Here is a 22533-nt window from a genome sequence, read left to right as displayed (position 1 = left end):
CTGGTCTGTGAGTTCACCGGGTTATACAATCCGTCCATGAAGGGACATGTGGTTGTGTAAAAAAGTTGTGAAAGGTGGGTTTACCTTTCAGCATATGGTTGAATAAACACTTTAAAAAACTTTTAAAGCATTTGAAAAACAATTCCAGTGTAAGAAACAACATGTAGGAAGCCACTGGCTACACAAAATAGAGGTTGGTGCATAGACTTTCTGCAAAGAGCTGCAGAGTTAATTAGTAATAAATTAATACTTCAGCTTGTACTATCATGTATACCTGCATTGGTAATACAGCAAGAGCCGGAGTTGTCCTCACTGGTATCCCACTCAGAGGACTGCGAGGCGTGGACTGAGTAGAAACATTAGGACCCCCACCACCTGTAAAGAGAATTCAAATTACGTTTTTTTTTCTATATCTGATCTCCAAAAACGTATCAAACCAATTCTGTCCATTTTCCACTCCTTAATAATGCATTGCAGTGTGATACATGAGAAACAGACATTTGGACGTATAGGATAGTCTGATAATATTTTTGTGTTGGAGCTCATTTTTTTTTTATTAAAAAAAAAACAGTAAAGCAACTGTGCATTACAAGACAGGATTCATGGGACACCAAAAAAATCTTCTGTTCCCCATACATATGGCACAGTGACTCTAAGGCCCCTTTCACACGATCGGTCCACCTGTCCGTTTTTCAGGCCGATCTTAGCGGGCCACCCATCGACTTCTATGGGCAGGCGGATATTAGCGGAGATGTGTCTGCTGACACCCGCTTGCCATCCAATAAGATCCGTTTAAAACAGACAGATGGCGATACGTTCGCCACCCGTCCACAGATCAGATGGAAAAATGGACAGGCTGTCCATTTTCATCTGATCTCACCATAGAGGACAGCGGAGCTCTCACAGTTCTATCCCTGCACAGTGAGGGGAGACGGACCTGTCATCTCCAGGCTCAGCAGGGATCAATGGAGCGATCCCAGCTGAGCTAGCGGCGTCCGTCAAAACGGATCCACTCCATGTGAAAGGGGCCTTAAACTGTTGAAGAAATTTTTTTGTTTGGATATTTATTATAGCAAAAAGTAAAAAATAGGGTTTTTTTTCAAAATTGTCGCTCTTTCTTTGTTTATAGCGCAAAAAATTTAAACCGCAGAGGTGATCTAATACCACCAAAAGAAAGCTCTATTTGTGGGGAAAAAAAGGACATCGATTTCATTTGGGTACAACCTTGCACAATCGCTCAATTGTCAGTTAAAACAACGCAGTACCGTATCACAAAAAATGGCCTGGTCAGGAAGTGGGTAAATCCTTCCGGGGCTGAAGTGGTTAAACACTGACAGTGCTGGAGGAAAAAAAGTGTGACCCATAGACAAAATACTTCAATGAAAGCTAATTGGGGTCAGTAGTTTGGAGTTCAAATATTGAAATGAGTCTGGAGGTGTGATGTAAAGCTACTCTAATTGATAAGACACTCAAACATTTTAAGATTGCGGTTCATAAGAAGCATCAGCTGATGTGAACCATGCCTCGCAAAAAGGAGCGCTCTATGTGTTTTCTACGGTTTGCAAATATTAAAACACAGGGAAATTAAGTGATTCGTGTATTAAACAACTCTTACCTTGGGGGCCTGTGTCAAACGATTTGATTAAGGATTTCACTGTAGCTGAAAGTTCGCTAGAAGAGTTTGATACTTGGTTGACCCCAAGACCCTGCCATCGGATAGAATCATCCCCATCTACAGGACTATCTTCAAGCAATACCTTCCTGTGAAATGACAGACTTGGTCAAAAACAAACAAACATACATACATACATACATACATACAAGTATAACTAAAGGCTAAAGTTGTTCTTTTTCAGATTTGGATAGAGTGGTGAAGAGAAATAACCACTGTCAGGATTTTATTGTTGTCGGTCTTTCCGTTGGGAAAATTCAATCTAATTGTCCTGACCATGGCTGTCCCTGGGAATGAAGGTGAGGATAAAACCAAAATTTTGAGTTGCCACTTGAACAGAAATAGAAGAGAATCTTCTAATGGGGACCCTTGTTCCTGTGACAATGGTCTCTCAATAAAAAGTAATTCTCCATTTATTAGTAAACATACTGATATGTAGGTTATACATGCAATCAACGTAATTTCTTTGAACAGAAGTTCAGACACCCGAAGTGACAAAAGTGGAATATGTATGTGCTAGATGAACTGAGAGACCATCTTGCCCCCATGGTTTTCTTTAAAAAGTTATCAAATTATATAAAACTGGAAGCAAGACAAAAATGTTAAAAAGGGAATGGAAGAACTAAGAGTGTGAGTGCTTTATATGGATGAGTGAATGTTAGAAAAACATGAGCATGCAAACCAGGACACTCCAGCCATGAGTGGGTTTCCCTGCGTCTTAATCTATCCCCATTATAGTAAAGTGGAGGAAATTAAAGAATCCCCTCTGTCTTTAATCTGAAAGCTCATGAATCTGACAAAGGTAAATATTGGTCTGTTTAACTTGCCTTGCGGGTCTCTATTGTGTGTTCCGTATATGACTTCTGAAACATACAATTTACGTGCTAATACACCATGGGTGGTTGATAAACTAATGATGCACAGTAAAAAGTACCCATATGCATAAAAATATAGATTACATTAGGAAAGACCAAGCAAAACACACACATAAGCATGTATGCTTGAATCCTATGAGCGTAGTTAGATTGTAAACCATGAAGCTACATTTTACTAGAATGAAACAGTAAAACCATGGGCTAATGTCTGAAAAAAGGAAACAATACAGTTATGATTTAAAAGGCAATTCAAAGAGCAATGATGATTAGCTAAGTGCAGGAACGCACAGCAACCTATCAGATTTCACTTTGTCGGGTGGGATATTGTGTAAGCATGTAACAAAGCCATAAATTTAGTCCACACACGGTCTAGTGCTTATTACAAGTCAAGTGTCTAGTGTTAATTGAAAATTCAGACATTAAAAACAGTCGCAAAAATAAATTTTGGAGAAAACCCATCTAGTACTTAGTGAATTATTTTCAAGGTAAACACTGCAGTTAATTTACTACAAAAAAAAGGAGAAACATTAGCATGTGGAAATTGACATCGTTTACCAAGTAAGGTTAAGCTTTACCTATGTTGAATGCCCAATCATGTGCAGGGGACATTAAAAAAAGGAAATATATTTGCTTGTACATTATTGGATGATTGAACGAACAGAGCTTCATCCTATCCACTGAGCTAAATAAACATTAATTTTGCAATGTGAAAATATACTTTTGAAAGTGAGCAATATTTACGCTTTTAGAAAATCAACCTCAATAAATAAAAAGGTACACAGAAAAGATCATAGAACAGCACAAATTCCAGGGATCAAACAGATGATAAAATGAATTCACACAATAGAGATGAATTATGTAAGTAATGAGTAATTTAGATGTTTTGGGATCTAACTTCTTTAACATTTGCTACCACATATGGCAGTGTATATAATCCTGCATTACAATAATAAAAATAAAGATTTTGCAAAGAATATAAGCTTGGTTTTGCATGGTTTTTACCCAAGGTTCACACAATGTTTTCAACACAACAATTTAAATTAATAAAAATGTGTGAATCTTGTGTGAAGCATTGATAAAAAGACACCTATATTTTAGAATAAGGTGTTGCTAACTGATGTCTGCACTTGTCAAACCAAATTCTTGATATGAGCAGAAAATAGCCACATTTGTTCTACAAAGAGCCATATTAGTATACCTGAAAGAATGTTGCAATGCTGCTCTAGGCATTAATATATAGGTAGATTAAAAATTTTGGAATAAAAACAACCAATTAGCAATTTAATTTAACATTAATAATTCAACATTGCAGTATTTTAACCCCTATTCTACTTACCAACCTACCTTACCAATCAACCTCATAAAACCAATAAAATAACCAAAGAAATGATAAAGCTTGTGAGGCCCGTAATACAAGTGAGCCAAGATCAACATCTTAGTTTGAGGCTGGTGGGCTAAATCACCCCCTGCCTTCTTATTTATTTTGGATATATCAGCAACAAGTCACTCCCTTTCTAATCTCTGACTTTTCTCTAGTATGCCTGGGTGTTTTCACAAAGTTGAATTGTTCCATTATCTGCTGCAAAAAAAAAATTCCAACAGGCATACATAAATATCTAAAATGGTTTTGCATGCTGTAGAATTAACAGCACCCTTCATTGGAAACACCTGAACCATTGGTGTCCCCATACTTTTAGCAATATAGTGTACATAATTGGCAATATTATAATAACAAGGCCATGCCTACCATCTATACGTCAGTAGAGAACAGATATTGTTCATGTCCAAAGTACTGTAAATTATTAACTAGCAGCTTTTTAGCTGTGTGGGCAGCATAGGTCAATGTGAGTCTACAACAAGGGAACCAATGACTAGCAGGGAAATGCAACATGTGATCTTTTTGTAGCTTTCCATTAGTCAATTAAAACATCATTAAGGAACTGAGTGAGTAAGATGGCTATAAAAAAGATTCATAAGAATGGAAATGGATGTATATGGAAACATCAAACTTCACAAGAAAATGTCTTGTTTTCCATTTACAAGCGTCTCCCATGTGACGGGAGCATAGTAAATTAGAATCAGAGGAGAAAGTCTTTGGAGAATTGAGACTATTTCCTCATTTGTCTGCATGGAAAATGATAAGGCCGACTATATGGAGCTTTCAGTAACTAATTAGAGCAAAGTGTTACTGAAATACGCCACTACAATATCAAAACATTTCTACTAGTAAAAGCTAAAAAAAACAGCTTGAGTTACTGAATATTACTGTACAGAATCAGACAGGTCCCATTCTGGTAAACAGTCTAATAGAAATATGCAGTAAAATATACAGTATCTCATAAAAGTAGTTTGGTCCACTGTAGACATTAAACAGGGATGGCTTGTTTTCATACCATAACTAGAGACAGGATAATCCCTGAGGGTTATCTCCTCTACAATAATGTACCTCTGTGAGCATTATTGAGTCCAGATGGGTGTTCTTGGTCCACATAATACTTCAAAGGCTGAGAATACCAACAGGGAACAGAACTGTAACACTCCCCCACCCCAAACTTCTATCTGGTATGATGACAGCATGGGTTCTTTGTCTTTTATTACTCTGAACCCAGGCCATGCCCAGGGGCTACCACCAAAGGAGGTGAGTTGACCAGAGAGGGCTACATCTAGTTGTGGAAAGGAAATACTGTGGGAGATCGTTCCAGTCTAAGGCCCCTTTCACACTGGGGCGGTAGGGGGCGTCGGCGGTAAAACAGCGCTATTTTTAGCGCTGTTTTACCGCGGTATTCGGCCGCTAGCGGTGCGGTTTTAACCCCCCGCTGGCGGCCGAAAAAGGGTTAAAACCCCTCGTATAGCGCGGCTATAGCCGCGGTATTACCGCGGTATAGCCGCGCTGTCCCATTGATTTCAATGGGCAGGAGCGGTTTAGGAGCGGTGAATACACCGCTCCTTCACCGCTCCAAAGATGCGGCTGACAGGAGATTTTTTTTTCTCCTGCCAGCGCACCGATTCAGTGTGAAAGCCCTCGGGCTTTCACACTGAACAAACAGCGGATACTGTTTAGGGGCGGTTTGCAGACGCTATTTTTAGCGCAATAACGCCTGCAAACCGCCCCAGTGTGAAAGGGGCCTAAAGGCGAATATTGGGGCAAATATTGCTTTTTTATTTTTATGATGCCTGGCCTCTTGATTTTTATTCATTATTTTTTTATTAAACCGGTTCTACTTTGAGCCAGTGAGGCATTCAAATGCCACTTGGGCTGTGCCTCAATGAAAATTTTGTCGAACAAATATAGCATTACAATGTTTTAACTGTTGCAGTAATCTTGATATACAGTATCTCACAAAAGTGAGTACACCCCTCACATTTTTGTAAATATTTTATTATATCTTTTCATGTGACAACACTGAAGAATTGACACTTTGCTACAATGTGAAAGTAGTGAGTGTACAGCTTATATAACAGTGTAAATTTGCTGTCCCCTCAAAATATCTCAACATACATCCATTAATGTCCAGTTCTGAGCAACAGTACTCAGGAAGGATGTACTGGAAATGGAGCGAGTATAAAAAAGGGCAACAAAGCTAATAAAGGGTCTGGAGGACATTAGTTATGAGGAAAGGAGCACTCAACTTATTCTCTCTGGAGAAGAGACGCTTGAGAGGGGATATGATTTCAATATACAAATACCATACTGGTGACCCCACAATAGGGATAAAACTTTTTTGCGAAAGGGAGTTTAACAAGACATGTGGCCACTCATTAAAATTAGAAGAAAATTGGTTTAACCATAAACTACATTAAGGGTTCTTTACTGTAAGAGCGGTAAGGATGTGGAATTCCCTTCCACAGGTAGTCTTAGTGGGGGGCAGCGATAGTTTCAAAAAACTATTAGATAAGCACCTGAACGACCAAAATATACAGTGATATACAATGTAATACTGACATATAATCACACACATAGGTTGGACTTGATGGACTTGTGTCTTTTTTCAACCTTATCTACTATGTAACGTCTAAACTGCTGGCAACAATAGTGAGTACACCCCTAAGTGAAAATGTCCAAATTGGGCCCAATTAGCCATTTTCCCTCCCCGGTGTCATGCGACTCGTTAGTGTTACAAGGTCTCAGGTGTAAATGGGGAGCAGGTGTGTTAAATTTGGTGTTATCGTTCTCACTCTCTCATACTGGTGACTGGAAGTTCAACATTGCACCTCATGGCAAAGAACTCTCTGAGGATCTGAAAAAAAGAATTTTTGCTCTACATAAAGATGGCCTAGGCTATAGGAAAGATTGCCACTTAGGGGTGTACTCACTTTTGTTGCCTGCGGTTTAGACATTAATGGCTGTGTGTTGAGTTATTTTGAGGGGACAGCAAATTTACACTGTTACACAAGCTGTACACTCACTAATTTGCTACAATGTAAAGTGTAATTTCTTCAGTGTTGTCACATGAAAAGATATAATAAAATATTTACAAAAATGTGAGGGGTGTACTGACTTTTGTGAGACACTGTATATCAAGATTACTGCAACACTTAAAACATTGTCATGCTATAATTGTTCGACAAAATTTTCATTGAGGTACAGCCCAAGTGGCATTTGAATGCCTCACTGGCTCAAAGCAGAACCAGTTTAACAAAAAATAAAATAAAAATCAAGAGGCCGGGCATTATAAAATTAAAAAAGCAATATTTGCCCCAATAGTCACCTTTAGACTGGAACGGTCTCCCACAGTATTTCCTCTCCGCAACTAGATATAGCCCATTATCCTGTCTCTAGTTATGGTATGAAAACAAGCCAGTCCTGTTTAATGTCTAAAGTGGACCAAACTACTGTAAGTGTATACCAAATATTATACCATAATAAACTGTAGGCTGCATCTTTAAGAACAGTATCTTTATTGCCCACTGTAAAAAACATGAACAAATGCATAAATAATAGCTAGTAAATGTCCCACCAATATGAACAGTACAAACGCACCCAACTGAACTAATAGTGTAAAGGGTATTTTTTTCAGTGTTCAATAATTAAACGCAAGTATGAGGCCTCAAAGGATTTTCAGTCCATAAAACATTCAGTGAGTATATGTACAATGCACATGCCTAGTTACTGGTATACATAAGAAATCAATCCTCATCCATAAAGGTTCTCCATGGCACACTAAAGTTATACATTTTTTCTAGGATAAAAGCAATTCCAAAACTATGATAGAAAGCCTATTGGGACCCTTTAAATTCTATGCTTTTGATAGTGCACCCCAAAGATCCTGCATGTTGCAGTTTAGGTACACCCTCTACACAGTGCAGTGATGACCAGTCTTCAACAACTTATCACTGCACCAAAAGACCCACGGTTTTCAGTAAGGGGAAGCCTTCCCAATAGGATCTTACCCTTCCCCTCATTATCTAAACTTAACTTTTATCATCAAAAAGTAAAACGGCCTTAGCCAGAATTCCATGTTAAATCATTAATTAGGAAGCATTCACATTATTGAAGGACTGTGAAAAGGTCATTTGAACACCAACCTCAGAGATATGCCCTGTTTAGCACATATTTTCTCACCTGTGTACTCCTGGAGACATGGGAGACTTTTAGCACTTGTTAAAGCATTTTAAGGGCCCCGAAGCAAAATGTTGTTGCTTCCACAGCAACCTTCCTCTGTGGCATCAGGCAGTGTCAATTGAGACAATAGTATCATTAATTTTAACAAAATATGCCTTAATCTAGGACCGGTAGCAGTAGAGGTATCCGCATAGTCCGTGTACTATTATGGATAAGTATTGTGGACAGAGGTTCCCAGAGAAGAGCACAAAAGAAACAGAGCAACCCCACAGTGTAGTATTTAAAAAATAAAATTACAATTTATTGAAAAATAGAAATGCATTTACAAAAAGGCATGTAAGGCATGGCATGAAGGTGCCCTGGGAGCCAGAAAACGACCAGCCAATGGCCAAGGTTAGAGTTTCTCTGGCTGCCACTCGGACATTTCTAGCTCCCAGGTCACCTTCATGCCTAGGCTTTAGTTGCCTCAATAAAATTCCTAGTAGGGCCTCCCTCCTTCCCTGGGCCCTGTAGCAGCTCTGTTACTTACTATGGCTATGGTTACGCTCTATTCAAAAAAATATCATAGATTTTCAGAAAATAATTTTAAAATATAAGGGATCATTTGGAAAACATTCATACACAGTTGGGGGTACTATTAACAAAGGCACACGTCAGTCAGTATTTGTGATAATTTAACATATTGTGGGGTTACTTGGAAAATAAAGCAAATACCTACAACGGGTTGAGAAACAATATGTTACTGTGTTTGCTGTATGACTGTGAAAGCAGAATCACTTCTGTACTCATAGGGGGATACTGTAGACTTAAATAAATATTTTTCCAACCAGGTTGATCAAATTTATACAAGCCTTTTGTGTGCAATAGGTCACCAGACAATCCTAACAAAACAGCACAATCACTAGGAACAGATAAACATAACACGGAATAGTCTATTATAACCACCAGGGCTCACTTTTTTTACACAAAAGTATAGTTGCCAAGAATGGTAGCAGGCTTTTCTGATGCAAAACTCATACCACCCGCTTTTCCTATTCCTCTACATACATGGGATCAAGCCTTCAGAAAATATACAAGAGGTTTACGAAGATTTGCATATCTTCTGGATATCTTCCTACTTCTGGATCTTTCAGCTGCCTTTGACACGGTTGACCACCCCCTCCTCCTCAAAAAACTTCACTCCATCGGTCTCCGTGACTGTGCTCTTCAGTGGCTCTCATCCTACCTATCCCAACGCACCTTCAGTGTCACTTACAATTCTACTTCCTCCACTCCTCTTCCCTTCTCTGTCGGGGTCCCCCAAGGTTCTGTTCTTGGACCTCTTTTATTTTCAATCTACACCTCTTCCCTGGGTCAGCTGATAGCCTCTCATGGCTTTCAATATCATTTCTATGCTGATGACACACAAATCTATCTCTCCACCCCTCAACTCACTCCATCAGTCTCCTCACGTATCACTAACTTACTAACCAACATATCTGTATGGATGTCACACCACTTCCTCAAACTCAACTTGTCCAAAACCGAGCTTATAATATTTCCTCCCCCACGTGCCTCTTCCCCTGACTTCTCTGTGAAGAGCAATGGCAAAACCATCCACCCGTCCCCACATGTCAGGGTGCTAGGTGTTATCCTAGATTCTGAACTCTCCTTTCAGCCCCACATCCAATCACTTTCCAAAGCTTGCCGCCTCAACCTCCGCAACATCTCTAAACTACGTCCCTTTCTAACCAGTGAAACTACAAAGCTCCTGATTCACTCCCTGGTTATCTCTCGCCTCGACTACTGCAACTCCCTCCTCATTGGCTTACCTTTAAAATAGACTATCCCCCCTTCAGTCCATCATGAATGCTGCTGCCAGACTCATCCACCTTACAAACCGATCAGTGTCTGCTACCCCTCTCTGCCAATCCCTCCATTGGCTGCCACTCGCCCAACGAATTAAATTCAAAATACTAACAATAAGTTACAAAGCCATCCACAACTGTGCCCCCAGCTACATCACTAACCTAGTCTCAAAATACCAACCTAAACGCCATCTCCGTTCCTCCCAAGATCTCCTGCTCTCTAGCTCCCTCATCACCTCCTCCCATATCCGCCTCCAGGACTTCTCCCGAGCCTCGCCCATCCTCTGGAATTCCCTACCCCAATCTGTCAGACTGTCTCCAAATTTATCCACTTTTAGGCGATCCCTGAAGACTTTCCTCTTCAGAGAAGCCTATCCTGCCTCCATCTAACAACTGCATTATTTTCTCCATTAGCTCATCCCCCACAGCTATTACCCTTTTGTATAACTTGACCCTCCCTCCTAGATTGTAAGCTCTAACGAGCAGGGCCCTCTGATTCCTCCTGTATTGAATTGTATTGTACTTGTACTGTCTGCCCTAATGTTGTTGTAAAGCGCTGCGTAAACTGTCGGCGCTATATAAATCCTGTATAATAATAATAATAATAATAATCTTCTAAAAACAAAAACATGGTTAGAACAAACATTGCTCCATTTTTTTTGTTTATCCTCCTCAATATGAATGTCACATTCTTCCGTTATTACATGAGTTATTAATGACACCAGGGAAGTGTAGGGAAATTTGTAATGTTTGGTATTTTTTTATGACTGTTGGAATCTAACCAAAAGTCATATCATGGTTATAATTAGAGAGAAACGTACAGGAATAATGGAAGAGTGTTGACTGTAAGTAGAAATTGATGGGTATGAAGTTATATAATACAAGGTACTCTTGTCTCAAGAGAATAAGCAGAGAATACTACAAATGGGACCTACAGTGTGCTGGGGCCCCCAGTTCCTTCCAATGGTGAAAATGGAGTCTCCATTTATACCTTATACAATGTCAAATTGCGGAATGTGCTCCATGCAGCTGTGATAATATTACCCCAACATACCGGCTGCTAGGAGACCTCGGACTAAGCTTTGCTGCATTTAGAAACTATCTGGCTTAACAAAATAACTTTGTTTCCAAACAAAGTTATTAATGGCATAAAATTTACAATCTGTGGTAAAATTTTATGATGGGCCAATAACCAACCACAAAAGACCAATGGGGGCGAGTCACTTGGATCTATATAGACAGAAAAACTGAGGCTTTTCTTCACACATAAATTAGAAACAAATCTCCTAAAGTAATTATGTACATTCAAAATTTACATAATTTAACATTTTAAAATTTTTTAAATTTAAAAATAATTTAGGCATACTTGCAATCAATAAACCATAAATTTTTAATTATTTATGCCGTACTTAAAATCAAATTGTTGCAGGGCTGTGCAAGACATGTCAAGATGTAAAGGTATAATATTGTTAAACATTTTATATCAAGAAGCCCCGCACTGGTCTATATAAATGGTTGTTTGCTCACATACAGTAAATTGCAACCACTCAAACATCTAATTTTTTTCTTTGAAACTCTTGTCGCCTAGGTAATGCATCTGCGGCGGCAAAGAGAGCAGGCTTTAACAACCACACGCTGCACATATGCATCCATGTGGGGGCCGAAGTTTCTTGACTGAGCTGTCATAGGCAGTTTACGGTCTCTAATAAAGATCAAGAGCTGACAGGGCCGACCCTCAATCATGGGACCACTGTGACAACCAATCACAGAGGTCACATGATCTGGCAGTTTTTCCCGCCCCCACACAAAAAAATCATGTTAAAGGAACACCAGGGCTGGGCAAGAATAAAAATGTAATCTATTGGAGCTTTCCAGTGCTTGGATGTGGTGGCTGCAATAGTTGGCTTCCCCCCCAACCCCCATTTTATTTTCACCTTGTAGTCCCGTCAGTAACACATCTCCTGTCTTAGAATGACAACTCTCACACATTGTAATGCATTTGTGGAAGAAATACCACATAAAGCAATAGTGGACTGACATTTTCAGGATCGCATGTGGTAGTTGGGAAAATATGAAAACGTGAGCAGCGCTACAAAAACAAAAGTGAAAGATATATATTAAAAATAAATAAATAAATAAAGTCAAAGGATCCGTGATGGACCCAAAGAGGTATTACAAAACAAGCAATATTAGTGCCAAAAATAAATGAATAGTCCCAACAATAAGAAACGTGGTAGTTGGGAAAACACTTAAATACCTCATGCGATCTGGTTCTGTGAATGGAGCCCATTGGCCCTAAGTTAATTTAGTATTTTTCCCAACTTCATTCATCCCAAGTATAAAAATCTAATGGTTGAGCATAACATTTTCATTCATTCTTTTTCAAATTCGGCAGGCTTTTAGCTTTTTCTGTGCATATTTCTGAAATGTAACATATTTACAAGGGGGAGAAGTCTGAACAATATAAAACAATTCACAGGACTTGTCTTGCTGTAGAACACTGGCATACAAGTCTATTTGTAATACAAATCCCTTTACCTTCCTCTACAAGAGTTTGCCACCCCTTGGTCCTGTTCTTTTGTTCTTTCCCCAAAATGTAGCGGTTTTCTCTGCATTTTCTTGTTTGCTGACCTGAGATGGTTGATAATAAACAGAATGGGGAAATGGTCTGTGAACTCTGTCTGAAAGACCAGAATCCAAACCTCACTCAGGTCACAGCTTCTTTATAATCTGGTCTTTAGAAGTTTTCCCAATTAAGCACTTCTTTTCACATAACCCATCAGCATCATTCAGCATCATTCAAACAACAGAAATGACACTAGAACAAACCAGCCACAAAGGAAATGGTATACATCAAAATCTTTATTCTGTGTAGGAAAATATCTCAAATAAGAAAATTTAATTGGCATTACCACCAATTCCTTCCACAGGTGAACAGAGAAAATGGCAGTTTACAGTATATAAATTCACATTAACAAACAGTTCATAAAAATATACAAGCTTCTTGATATACTGCTACAGCTCAGCCCCAGACAATGGCTCCATACATTTTACATCACAATTATTCACAGTGTGCCAGAAGCCCAGTCATATATTCAACAACCTAGGAGAGTTCACTATGCTGTAAAAGCAACCCATTAAAATAGAAATATTAGAGCCAATACCGCTGACTTGTTTTTGAAGATGTAGTCTGGGGATGTCAACCTTACCCTTCCTATAAAACTAGTTAAGTCACTTCTCCTCAAAACATTTGTCCATATTAAGAGCCATGGAATTTCACTGGTGGCATCCTTGTCCTGGGTCAGTGACTCACTAAGTAGTGAAACAAGGATTATGATGATGATATTCACCTTTGAAAACAAGTCAGCAAAGTGATCTTCCTCATTTCAAATGGGTCAAATCCCTTTTAATGCAGTCTGTTGTCTCAACAACACTCACTTCTACACCTCTCTTCCACACCATGCACATTTGGGTGCCATATTTCTACAAATTTTTACACATCCTGATTATGCCCACCAATTTTCAAATATGGTCTTTTGATAATATGATGTTTTGGGCATTTCACACATATCTACATTAAAGGAGTTGTAAAGGCAGAAGGTTTTTTTAATCTTAATGAACTCTATGCATTAAGATAGAAAAAAACCTTCTGAATGTAGCAGCTGCCCTCCAGCACCCCTAATACTTACCTGTGCCCCATCTTTCTCCAGCGATGTCGACTAGTGTCTTGGCCTTCCAAGACACTCCTCCTGATTGGCTGAGACACAGCAGCAGCACCACTGGCTCAAGCTGCTGTCAGTCAGTCAATCGGGAGAGAGAGGGGGCAGGGCTGGGCAGGGCTGGGCCGGGCATCCATGTCTGAATGGACACAGGGAGCTGAGACTCGGCTCGGGTGCCCCTATAGCAAGCTGCTTGCTGTGGGGGCACACGACAGGAGGGAGGGGCCAGGAACACTGAAGAGGGACCCGAGAAGAGGCGGATATGGGCTGCTCTGTGCAATTCCACTGCACAGAGGAGGTAAGTATAACATGTTTGTTATTTTTAGAAATAGACTTTACAATCACTTTAAAATGTTTGTTACCCCAACAATTCCTATTCCTGATAAATGCCTGCTGTAGCATGTACTTGTATAAGAAAGTATCCTGTTCTCTTTGTATTGCTTCCTTTGTGTGAAATCCCTGGTGTTCCTGCCAGTCCCTCTGCTCTCCTATTAAAAGCTGGCCACACTAAGCAGGAGAGCAAACTGTGGTCAGTTCTCTAGCTGTGCTGGGAACTCAGCCTGCTCTCCTCCAATAATCTGACTTGTCTTGACACACCTTCCCTGCACAGCCTTTCTCCGGGAAGCTCAGTGTACTGCTGCTCCCCCCCCCCAGCTCATATGCAGATGAGAACGGAGGGAATATAAGGAAATAAATCACTTATAAAAAAGGGGAAAAAGGGAATTTAATATATTTTTTTTTTTATATCTATACACAAATATTTTGCCTTTCATTTCTAATTTAAACTGAATGGATTGCTTTACAAGGTGATCGTTTACAATCACTTTAAAGTAAAACCCATGGTTAGACATGCTTTCAATCACTTACAAACCTTTTTAGATAGAAACAAGAGTGACTGGATAGGCTGGAAAATCAGTCTTTTTGTAATTGGATTCTAGTAAAAGGGAGCACTTACCCTTAGTGGGCCTTGATCCCCTTCCTCAGCAGTTCTGTAGGAACATACACTTAGCTGTCTCTGTTCCAACTGGATGGTCCTGTACAGACTTACACATTGCAATGAATGATACTAGTCTCATATGTGTGGCAGGTACTGGGCCTGACTGGGAGAATCAGGAAGAAAAGAATGGGAAATGCAGATTTGGCCACACAGCTCAGCACAGCAGGGATGGGTAAATACCCCGTTTTGGCTGCAATATAAGCCCTACCCTGAAAATAAACCCTAGTTAAAGTCCTTATAAAATGTAATCCATCTTGTAAAAAGATTATATAATGTGCAGTGTGTCTCCTTGTGTACTTTTATTGTGGAAAATACCTTATTTACAGCACCGCTGGGTGTTCACGTGACCCGCCGGAGATCTTCTCCTCTCCTCCTGATGTCAGCGACCCCTCCCTCTGCAGTGATCGGATCGGGGCTAACACCAGCAGGGATTTCAGCCCTTCCCTCTGCAGTATTTTGAGCGGGGAAAAAGAGCTCCGGCAGGTCACGTGAGCGCCCAGCAGCTCTGTAAATAAGGTATTTTCCACAATAAAGTTTCACAAAGGAGTCACATTGCACATTATATAATCTTTTTACAGAACGGATTACATCATTTTACAAAGACTTTAACCAAGGTTTTGGGATTACAGAATGTCATAATGTTGACTCCTGAGTTGACCGGGGGAGAGGGAGAGGGGGAGAGAAGACAGGGGACACAGGAACTTTTTTAAAAACCCTTTTATTATTTTATTCCAGGTTTTTTAGAACGTAGAGGGGTAAATGACACAGCGCAAGCACTGTGCGGTCTATCCTGCTTTAAAGGATTGGGATATTTTTATTTTTTTCCAAAAGAAGATGACATGACTGTTGAATAAATGTAGATTATTGTGCATACCGTACACAGATAAGGCATCCCCTAAAATAAGCCCTAGTGTGTTTTTTGTAGCCAAAATTAATATAAGACCAGGTCTCATTTTCGGGGAAACACGATATGTTCTCTTCTCTCTCAAAAACAAAAAACATAATATATTGCAGCTTGCTAATCCATAAATACGGTGGCTAGATTGGTTCTCTTTTTAAGCCGGTTTCCCTTCATTTTCACATGGTGATTTTGCCAGACAGTGTCTCCACTCCACTGAAGAAGCAAAAGAGCCACCCCTGGACAGCAACATTGTCAGTCTGGGAAGAGGGTAGTGTTAAACTAGCAGATTTAGATGAACTCGACTAACAAGCTAAGCGTCCAACACACACTTTTTAAACAGTCACAGCAACAGGTTATTTCCTTTTGGGATAAAAATTTTACATAAATCAATAAAAGCTGATCATTGTAAGCACCCCTGTCAGTGTTTAATAGATTGTCTCAACACTCTGCCACTTTTGCTGATCAGTTTGGTCTATTAAAGGAAGTTGAAAATTAACACACGTATTGGCAGGATCACCAGGTGAAAAGAAAGGGAAACTCTAAAAAAGGAATCTAACACACCCTCCACATCTAAGCATTGGTAAGCTGTAATAGATTACATTTTTTGTTTCTTAGGTTTACTGTTCTAAAATAATAAGATGTCTACCTTAAAGGAGAAGTGCGGGATTTAGACAAAAAATAAAAAAAAACACATACTCACCTACGTGGCTACAGCATCTGTCTGATGCTGTAGCTGTCCCCTGCCGGCTCGAAAACTGAGAACCGAGTGATTACATGACCGCCAATTGCTCAGTTCTTAATCTTCACTGAGCAGAGAGTGATGACTGTTAATCACCGGCTCTCTGCTCTGCCCCTCCAACACTCACTGAAGTGCTGGGTTGTGGAGGGGGTAGGGGCTACTGGCTCAGGCTCTCAGCAGTGAGCCAAGAGGCTGAGCCAGTTGCCCTCAGTGTATCCCAGCATTAATGTCAGGATCCCTGCAGAGCCTGAACCGGATCTGCGACATAGGATCTGTGACATGGGATCTGTGACACAGGCGACAGCAGGCTGAAGCTCACTGTTGGCAGAATATGGGTGACAGGCGTGCAGAACTAAGTGCAGTCCTGTGACCCACAGGAGAAGTATGGTCAAAAAAACTTTTGGCCGTACTTCTCTTGTAACAAGGACACAGAAATGAGATGTAGTTAAACAACGAAATATGACTTCACCAGCCTTACTGAACTGAGATTAGCAGACATCTCCATTCCTGCTCTGTGATCCACCTTACCTACATTGGTCAATGCAAAGTAGGTAAAGAACAAATGAAGCTGTTATGAGACACGGCTTTTAACTGTCTGATTCAGCAATGAGGCAAGAATAAATTCCATTATGATAACTTCAAGGAACACGGGCTTTAAAAGGACAACACTTTCTGTAACTAAATTACAAAAATACTTCAATGGTTTGTAAAGAAGAAAACAAACAATGGCAAATTGGACAATTTAAATGGAATTTAGATGGAAATAAAAAGCTGTTGAAATCACGTTATATGAACAATTAATGATTCTTTCAATACAGTGGGAGAACAGCTAAAATGAAAGATCTGACATTCCAACAAATTACATTGCTTTGCCTGTCCCTGTATTTGAAAGCATAGAGAAGAAAATTAGATGCGTCTACTGCACTATAGGTGCTGAAGTTTTTTTTAAGATCTGTCCAACTACAACATTCTAAAGGAGGAAGGAATGGCAACAAACAGGACCTATTTTTTGGCTATAATGACTAGAGGTATAAGCACCCCATAGACACGATATTGTCAAAAGTATTGTGACACCTTTACACGCATATGAACTTTAATGGCATTCCAATCTTAGTCCATAGAGTTTAATATTGAGTTTTCCCACCCTTTGCAGCTACAACGGCTTCAATTCCCCTAGAAAGGCTGCCCACAAGGTTTAGGAGTGTGTCTATGGGCATGTTTGACCATTCTTCCAGAAGCACATTTGTGAGATCAGGCACTGATCTGCACGAGAAGGCCTGGCTCACAGTCTCCGCTCAAATTCATCCCAAAGGTCGAGGTCAGCACTCTGTGCAGGCCAGTCAAGTTCCTCCACCCCAAACCCGCTCATCCATGTCTTTATGGACTTTGCTTTGTCCACTGGTCCAAATCATTTGGTGGAGGGGGGATTATGGTGTGGGGTTGTTTTTCAGGGGTTGGACTTGGCTCCTTAGTTCCAGTGAAGAGAACTCTTAAGGCGTCAGCATACCAAGACATTTTGGACAATTTTATGCTTCCAACTTTGTGGGAACAGTTTAGGGTTGGCCCCTTCCTGTTCTAACATGACTGCGCACCAGTGCACACAGCAAGGTCCATAAGAACATGGACAAGCGAGTTTGGGGTGGAGGAACTTGACTGGCCTGCACAAATGTGCTTCTGGAAGAATGGTCAAACATTCCCATAGACACACTCCTAAACCTTGTGGACAGCCTTCCCAGAAAGTTGAAGCTGTTATAGCTACAAAGGGTGGGCCAACTCAATATTATACCCTACGGACTAAGACTGGGATGCCAATAAAGTTCATGTATGTGTGACAATATAGTGTACATAAGCATATCTAAACCCTGTAAGAAAATACTGCAGTTTACCAGTCCTTAGAAGTTTTTTCTTTTTCAGCCCTTTTTCCTTTATTAATTAACTGGTGATCCTACCAGTAACACACTTCCTGCTCTAGTGTGAAAACACTTACTGGAATTGCTGTCTCAGGAATTTCCTCATTTTCCTCATAAAATGAGGAAAACACCATGCTCACTATTAGCCCAGAAGCTGCTCCTGGATTTACCCCGTGCACATCAATATAATAACAATTAAATAAGATGCACACGCGCACCTTGGTTATTATTTTTCCCTAGGACAGGACATTTTTAAAACTTTAAAACACCTCCCCCTTCCCATAGGAAAGGTATTTTGTAGTTCATAGTAAAAGCTGGGAACAATGCTACCTATTATGGAGCAGCACAAGCAAAGAGTGCATGAAAATATGAACTCACTGGATTTCTGGCAAAAGCAACAGGTAGTTTTTTTTTTTTTTTAAGAACAAAACACTTTCAATATTATATTTAACATACCAATAGAGAGCAGATAAAGAAAGGTCATTGTTCAGGTTTACAATTACATAAATGTTGGGAACAGATTCTACAAGTGTCAGGTCATATTTTTACCAGTTCCCAAATTTTCTGCTTTGCATTACAGGATCCTTGAACTTCAGTGCACTGATATCCCCCCAGACATCCCGCTGTCCAAAAAAAGTACTCAAGTATTGGCTGCTGTCTCTCTGAAAGTGGGGTGAAGGGCGACACTAAAAAGGTGAAGTGAGGTTTAGTGAATTCTAGGATGCACATAAGATTTCACATTCCCTGAACACTTACCTGATTCCTCTCACAATCTCTCTCTTCCTGGTCTCACAAGAGACTCTGAGAGCAGCAGGAGCCATTGTTACAACCCAGCCTGGGAGCATGCCCACACAGGTGCTCCTATAGCACATGACTTGCTATGGGGGCATCTACAGGAAGAAACAGCAGACAGTGCCAGCGTGGGACCAGCAAAGAAGAGGTAAGGGCGCACTCCGAGTATCATTGTTGCACAGAGCAGGCAAGTTTAATTTTAATAAAAAACATATAGCCTTCAGAACCACTTTAATGTGGCCATTAATTATGCAAGTTAAGGGGAACCTATTACATAAATGAATACAACTTCTGCATATATCAAAACCTCAACCTGAGGGGAGAAATTGGCTCTGTGCAATGATACTGCACAGAGCAGTCCCTTACCTCCTCTTCGGCAGTCCCCCGTCAGCATTGTCTACATCTCCCCCCTCCAAGTGCCCCCTCAGCAAGCTGGGTGCTAAGGGGGCACCCTTTCGGAAGCGCTTCAGAGTCTGGCTGTGTGCCTCCATAGACACCCCCACTCCCTCTTAACAAGAGTTTGACTGACAGCAGCAAAAGTCTGTGGCTCCCGCTGCTCTCATTGTCTCCTGTGAGACCAGAAAGAGAGGAAAGCAGAGCTGCAGCCGGGACAGCGCTGGATCAGTGATCAGTCAGATAAGGGTTTGGGGGGAGGCAGGGAATGCACCAAGGTAAAAAAAATGTTTAGAACCACTTCAATTCAGATTTTATTCCCACCTAAGAGAGGACTAATATACTATATATTGATCTGAATTATAGTATCTGCCAAAATATTTGTAATTTCAACCAGAAGGTGACATGACAGCTCATTACTGATGCTTTCTATGTCCCCTATCACACTTTGAAAGTGTATTACCATACAAAGGCTTTTCCTTGGTTCGTCATCTCTAACTAAACACTTTACTTGCCAGTTAGAAGAAAAGCATTGTACAATTAATTTCAGCATGCATCATTTTCCTGCGTTCTGCTGATTTCTGCCCTTAAGGGGATTATGGGAGAGATAATAAAAAGAAATATTTCAGGCCATGATAATAGCAGCATTTTAAAATATATTTAATGATTGTAAATGAGTACATTAATGCACTAAATTGTTTTTATATTAGCCTGAGGTTTCACTTTAACCTGAGACATAACAGTGAATAGATATGCAACACAAACAGCTATGGCAGCTGAGAATAAACAGCATTTTTTCAATGCAACATTATACAAGTATACAGAATAACTATTATCAGTGCAAGCTTGGTGAAAGGGTTTCAAGACACTAAAAAGCATGCACTGCCATCTAGTGGTTGAGTGATAAAGTTCAACATTCAGAAGTCGACAACAATTGACAACTACAGCTAACACCTGAGCTGTGCCTTGCCAATACACACATGATAAATGAGCAGATTGAAAAAATAATGCCCATATTTGTGGGTCAAAAATAAGAATGTAAATGACCAACAGACTATAGCAAAACTGGTAAAGAATCAAGACATCTTGCATGATCAGCTGTCAATATGTACATCAAGGAATGAATACTTGACAATACTGCTAATCAAGATTTTAAGGGGATGCAACATACATTTAAAATATAATACAGACACAACTATCTGAAACCATCAGGGCCCGGCATTGTTCTGTATATACACAATTCTTTCTGTACATTGGACCACTATGCATTTCTCTTGCTTGTAGTTAAGCTGTTAAAAGAGATATCAAAGAACTTTGCTGGAAAACCATTTCCAGATGGCTGGGACAGACTATATATGGAAAAAATGAACTCTCAGGTCTTACCACTTTCGGTATTCTTATCCTCATTGAGTATTTACATAAACCCTTCTTAAACCCCACATGATTCCAAACCCACTGTGTTGTAACTGCATCCCACTAAATTAACAGAGGAAATCCTGCCTTCTGCCTTTGTTCACATTTAGCATCAATCTACAATCCACTTAAACAATGGCCCTGGCCGTGACACTCGGAAAGTCTTAATAAATGAATAGCTATCCCACTGTCTCTGATTCACCTCTAGGTGGTGCTGTAGGTCAGATCTGGAAACAGCTCCTGGTTTTGTGAAAACTGGAGAGCCTTGAGGGATGCAGTCTGTCCCCCAAGCAACCTGAGTCGGTTGGAAATTCCCTTACAATTATCCTGCAATATATACATTATTATTCTTCATAGATGACAGTAAAGATGAAAGGAGAAAAATAGCAGAGATGTGGCTCTGAAAGAAAAACGTCCACTTCTGCATGGTTAGATTCTGGATCCAGTTTTTTCAGCTTCATCCCACTGCTAGCTGGCACAGGCAGCATAACTGAAAAAAACAAGGTAAAAATGAATGCAAACTATGCAGAGACTATACACTGTATATATCAATTTAAGATAAATATCATGGGCGTTTGAGAGGTAGTTTTTCAATTGACACTTCCCTATGTCAGAATGCACACACAGTTGCAACATTAAGCGCACATATAGCTGGACAGGAACATAAAAACATAAAATGTAAGTACCGGACAGTAAAGATAAAAGCACAAACAAGAAACAATGGGGAAATCTTGACTTGCCTCTGCTAAAGTCTATATAACATGTAACTATTTATTTGTGTTTATCCTGTATGTATTATTATCAACCTGTTCAGATATGAGCAAATTCAGGAGGGAAAAAATATGATTTACAGAACATTCCAAACCCAGCAGACCTCTATAGGACCCACTATGGGGTTCATTTACTAAAACTGTAGAGCGCAAAATCCGCTGCAGCTGGGCATGGTAGCCAATCGGCTTCTAACCTCAGCTTGCTCAATTAAGCTTTGACAAGAAAAAAAATGGAAGCGCACTCCAGTTTTAGTAAATCAATCCCTGATTATTAAAAAGGAATGGGAAAAGCATAATTCAGTTATGTTTGATTGCTTCTATGAGGTTTAAGAAATCCGTAATAGAAAAAGCAACACATATGGTGTGTGTTTGGCCAATAACTCTTCCTTTTGTGGCTCAAATTTCAGAAGTAGACTGCCAAATAGGCTGAAATTTGAGCCTCAGGTGCCTGTCGGCACAACACGGCTCAAAAACACCTTTACTTGTAAAAATCAAAGTAGCCAGTTGTAGAATTGTCAGCTGACAGTGACTGCATCTTATAAGATACAGTCATTGGTTGGGTATTCAGGCAGCCTTGATTGTCAGCAGTTGCCTAAATACAATAGCCAAAACTGTTTAGTGTGGATGGGGAAATCCATTTAATGAATGAGAAAAATCTATGTTTGTATGGTTAGCCTTACTGATACTCACACAGTAGCTGCACTAGTTTTCTTTAACTAAGAACTTTCGCCTTATAGTCTCAAATTATATTATAAGCAACAATACAATTGTCTGTTTCAGCTATTTAGAGAAAATTAATGATTTACCAATGAAAATAAATAACATTTAAAAAAACTGCTGGGATTATAAAATTTACAATTTAAGAGGTACTGCTGGGTTATTTATAAAATTATACTGACGTGTAAGTGATGACTGGATGCATTGTCCCTACCAACCAATCAG

The 22533-nt window shown here is 39.9% G+C and overlaps 1 protein-coding gene across 5 annotated transcripts in view; it reads right to left on the bottom strand.

Annotated features, from left to right (window-relative positions):
* Positions 1 to 22533, bottom strand: part of SPECC1 (sperm antigen with calponin homology and coiled-coil domains 1) — a 588472-nt gene that overhangs the window by 157695 nt on the left and 408244 nt on the right. For 3 of the 5 annotated variants that reach the window (XM_073616875.1, XM_073616874.1, XM_073616876.1), the window contains 2 exons: positions 1616 to 1761; positions 275 to 375 (listed from right to left, as the gene is read on the bottom strand). In XM_073616875.1, coding sequence (XP_073472976.1) covers positions 275 to 375; positions 1616 to 1761 — 247 coding nt within the window. Of the gene's footprint in view, positions 1 to 274; positions 376 to 1615; positions 1762 to 12801; positions 21312 to 22533 lie in introns of those variants that run through there. The other 2 variants (XM_073616878.1, XM_073616879.1) reach the window with 1 other exon arrangement.

This window comes from Aquarana catesbeiana, linkage group LG02 (assembly GCF_042186555.1).
Source record: "Aquarana catesbeiana isolate 2022-GZ linkage group LG02, ASM4218655v1, whole genome shotgun sequence".
Lineage (NCBI taxonomy): Eukaryota > Metazoa > Chordata > Amphibia > Anura > Ranidae > Aquarana > Aquarana catesbeiana.
The sequence above is the reverse complement of the archived record's forward strand: the minus strand, read 5'-3'. Positions and strand labels throughout refer to the sequence as shown.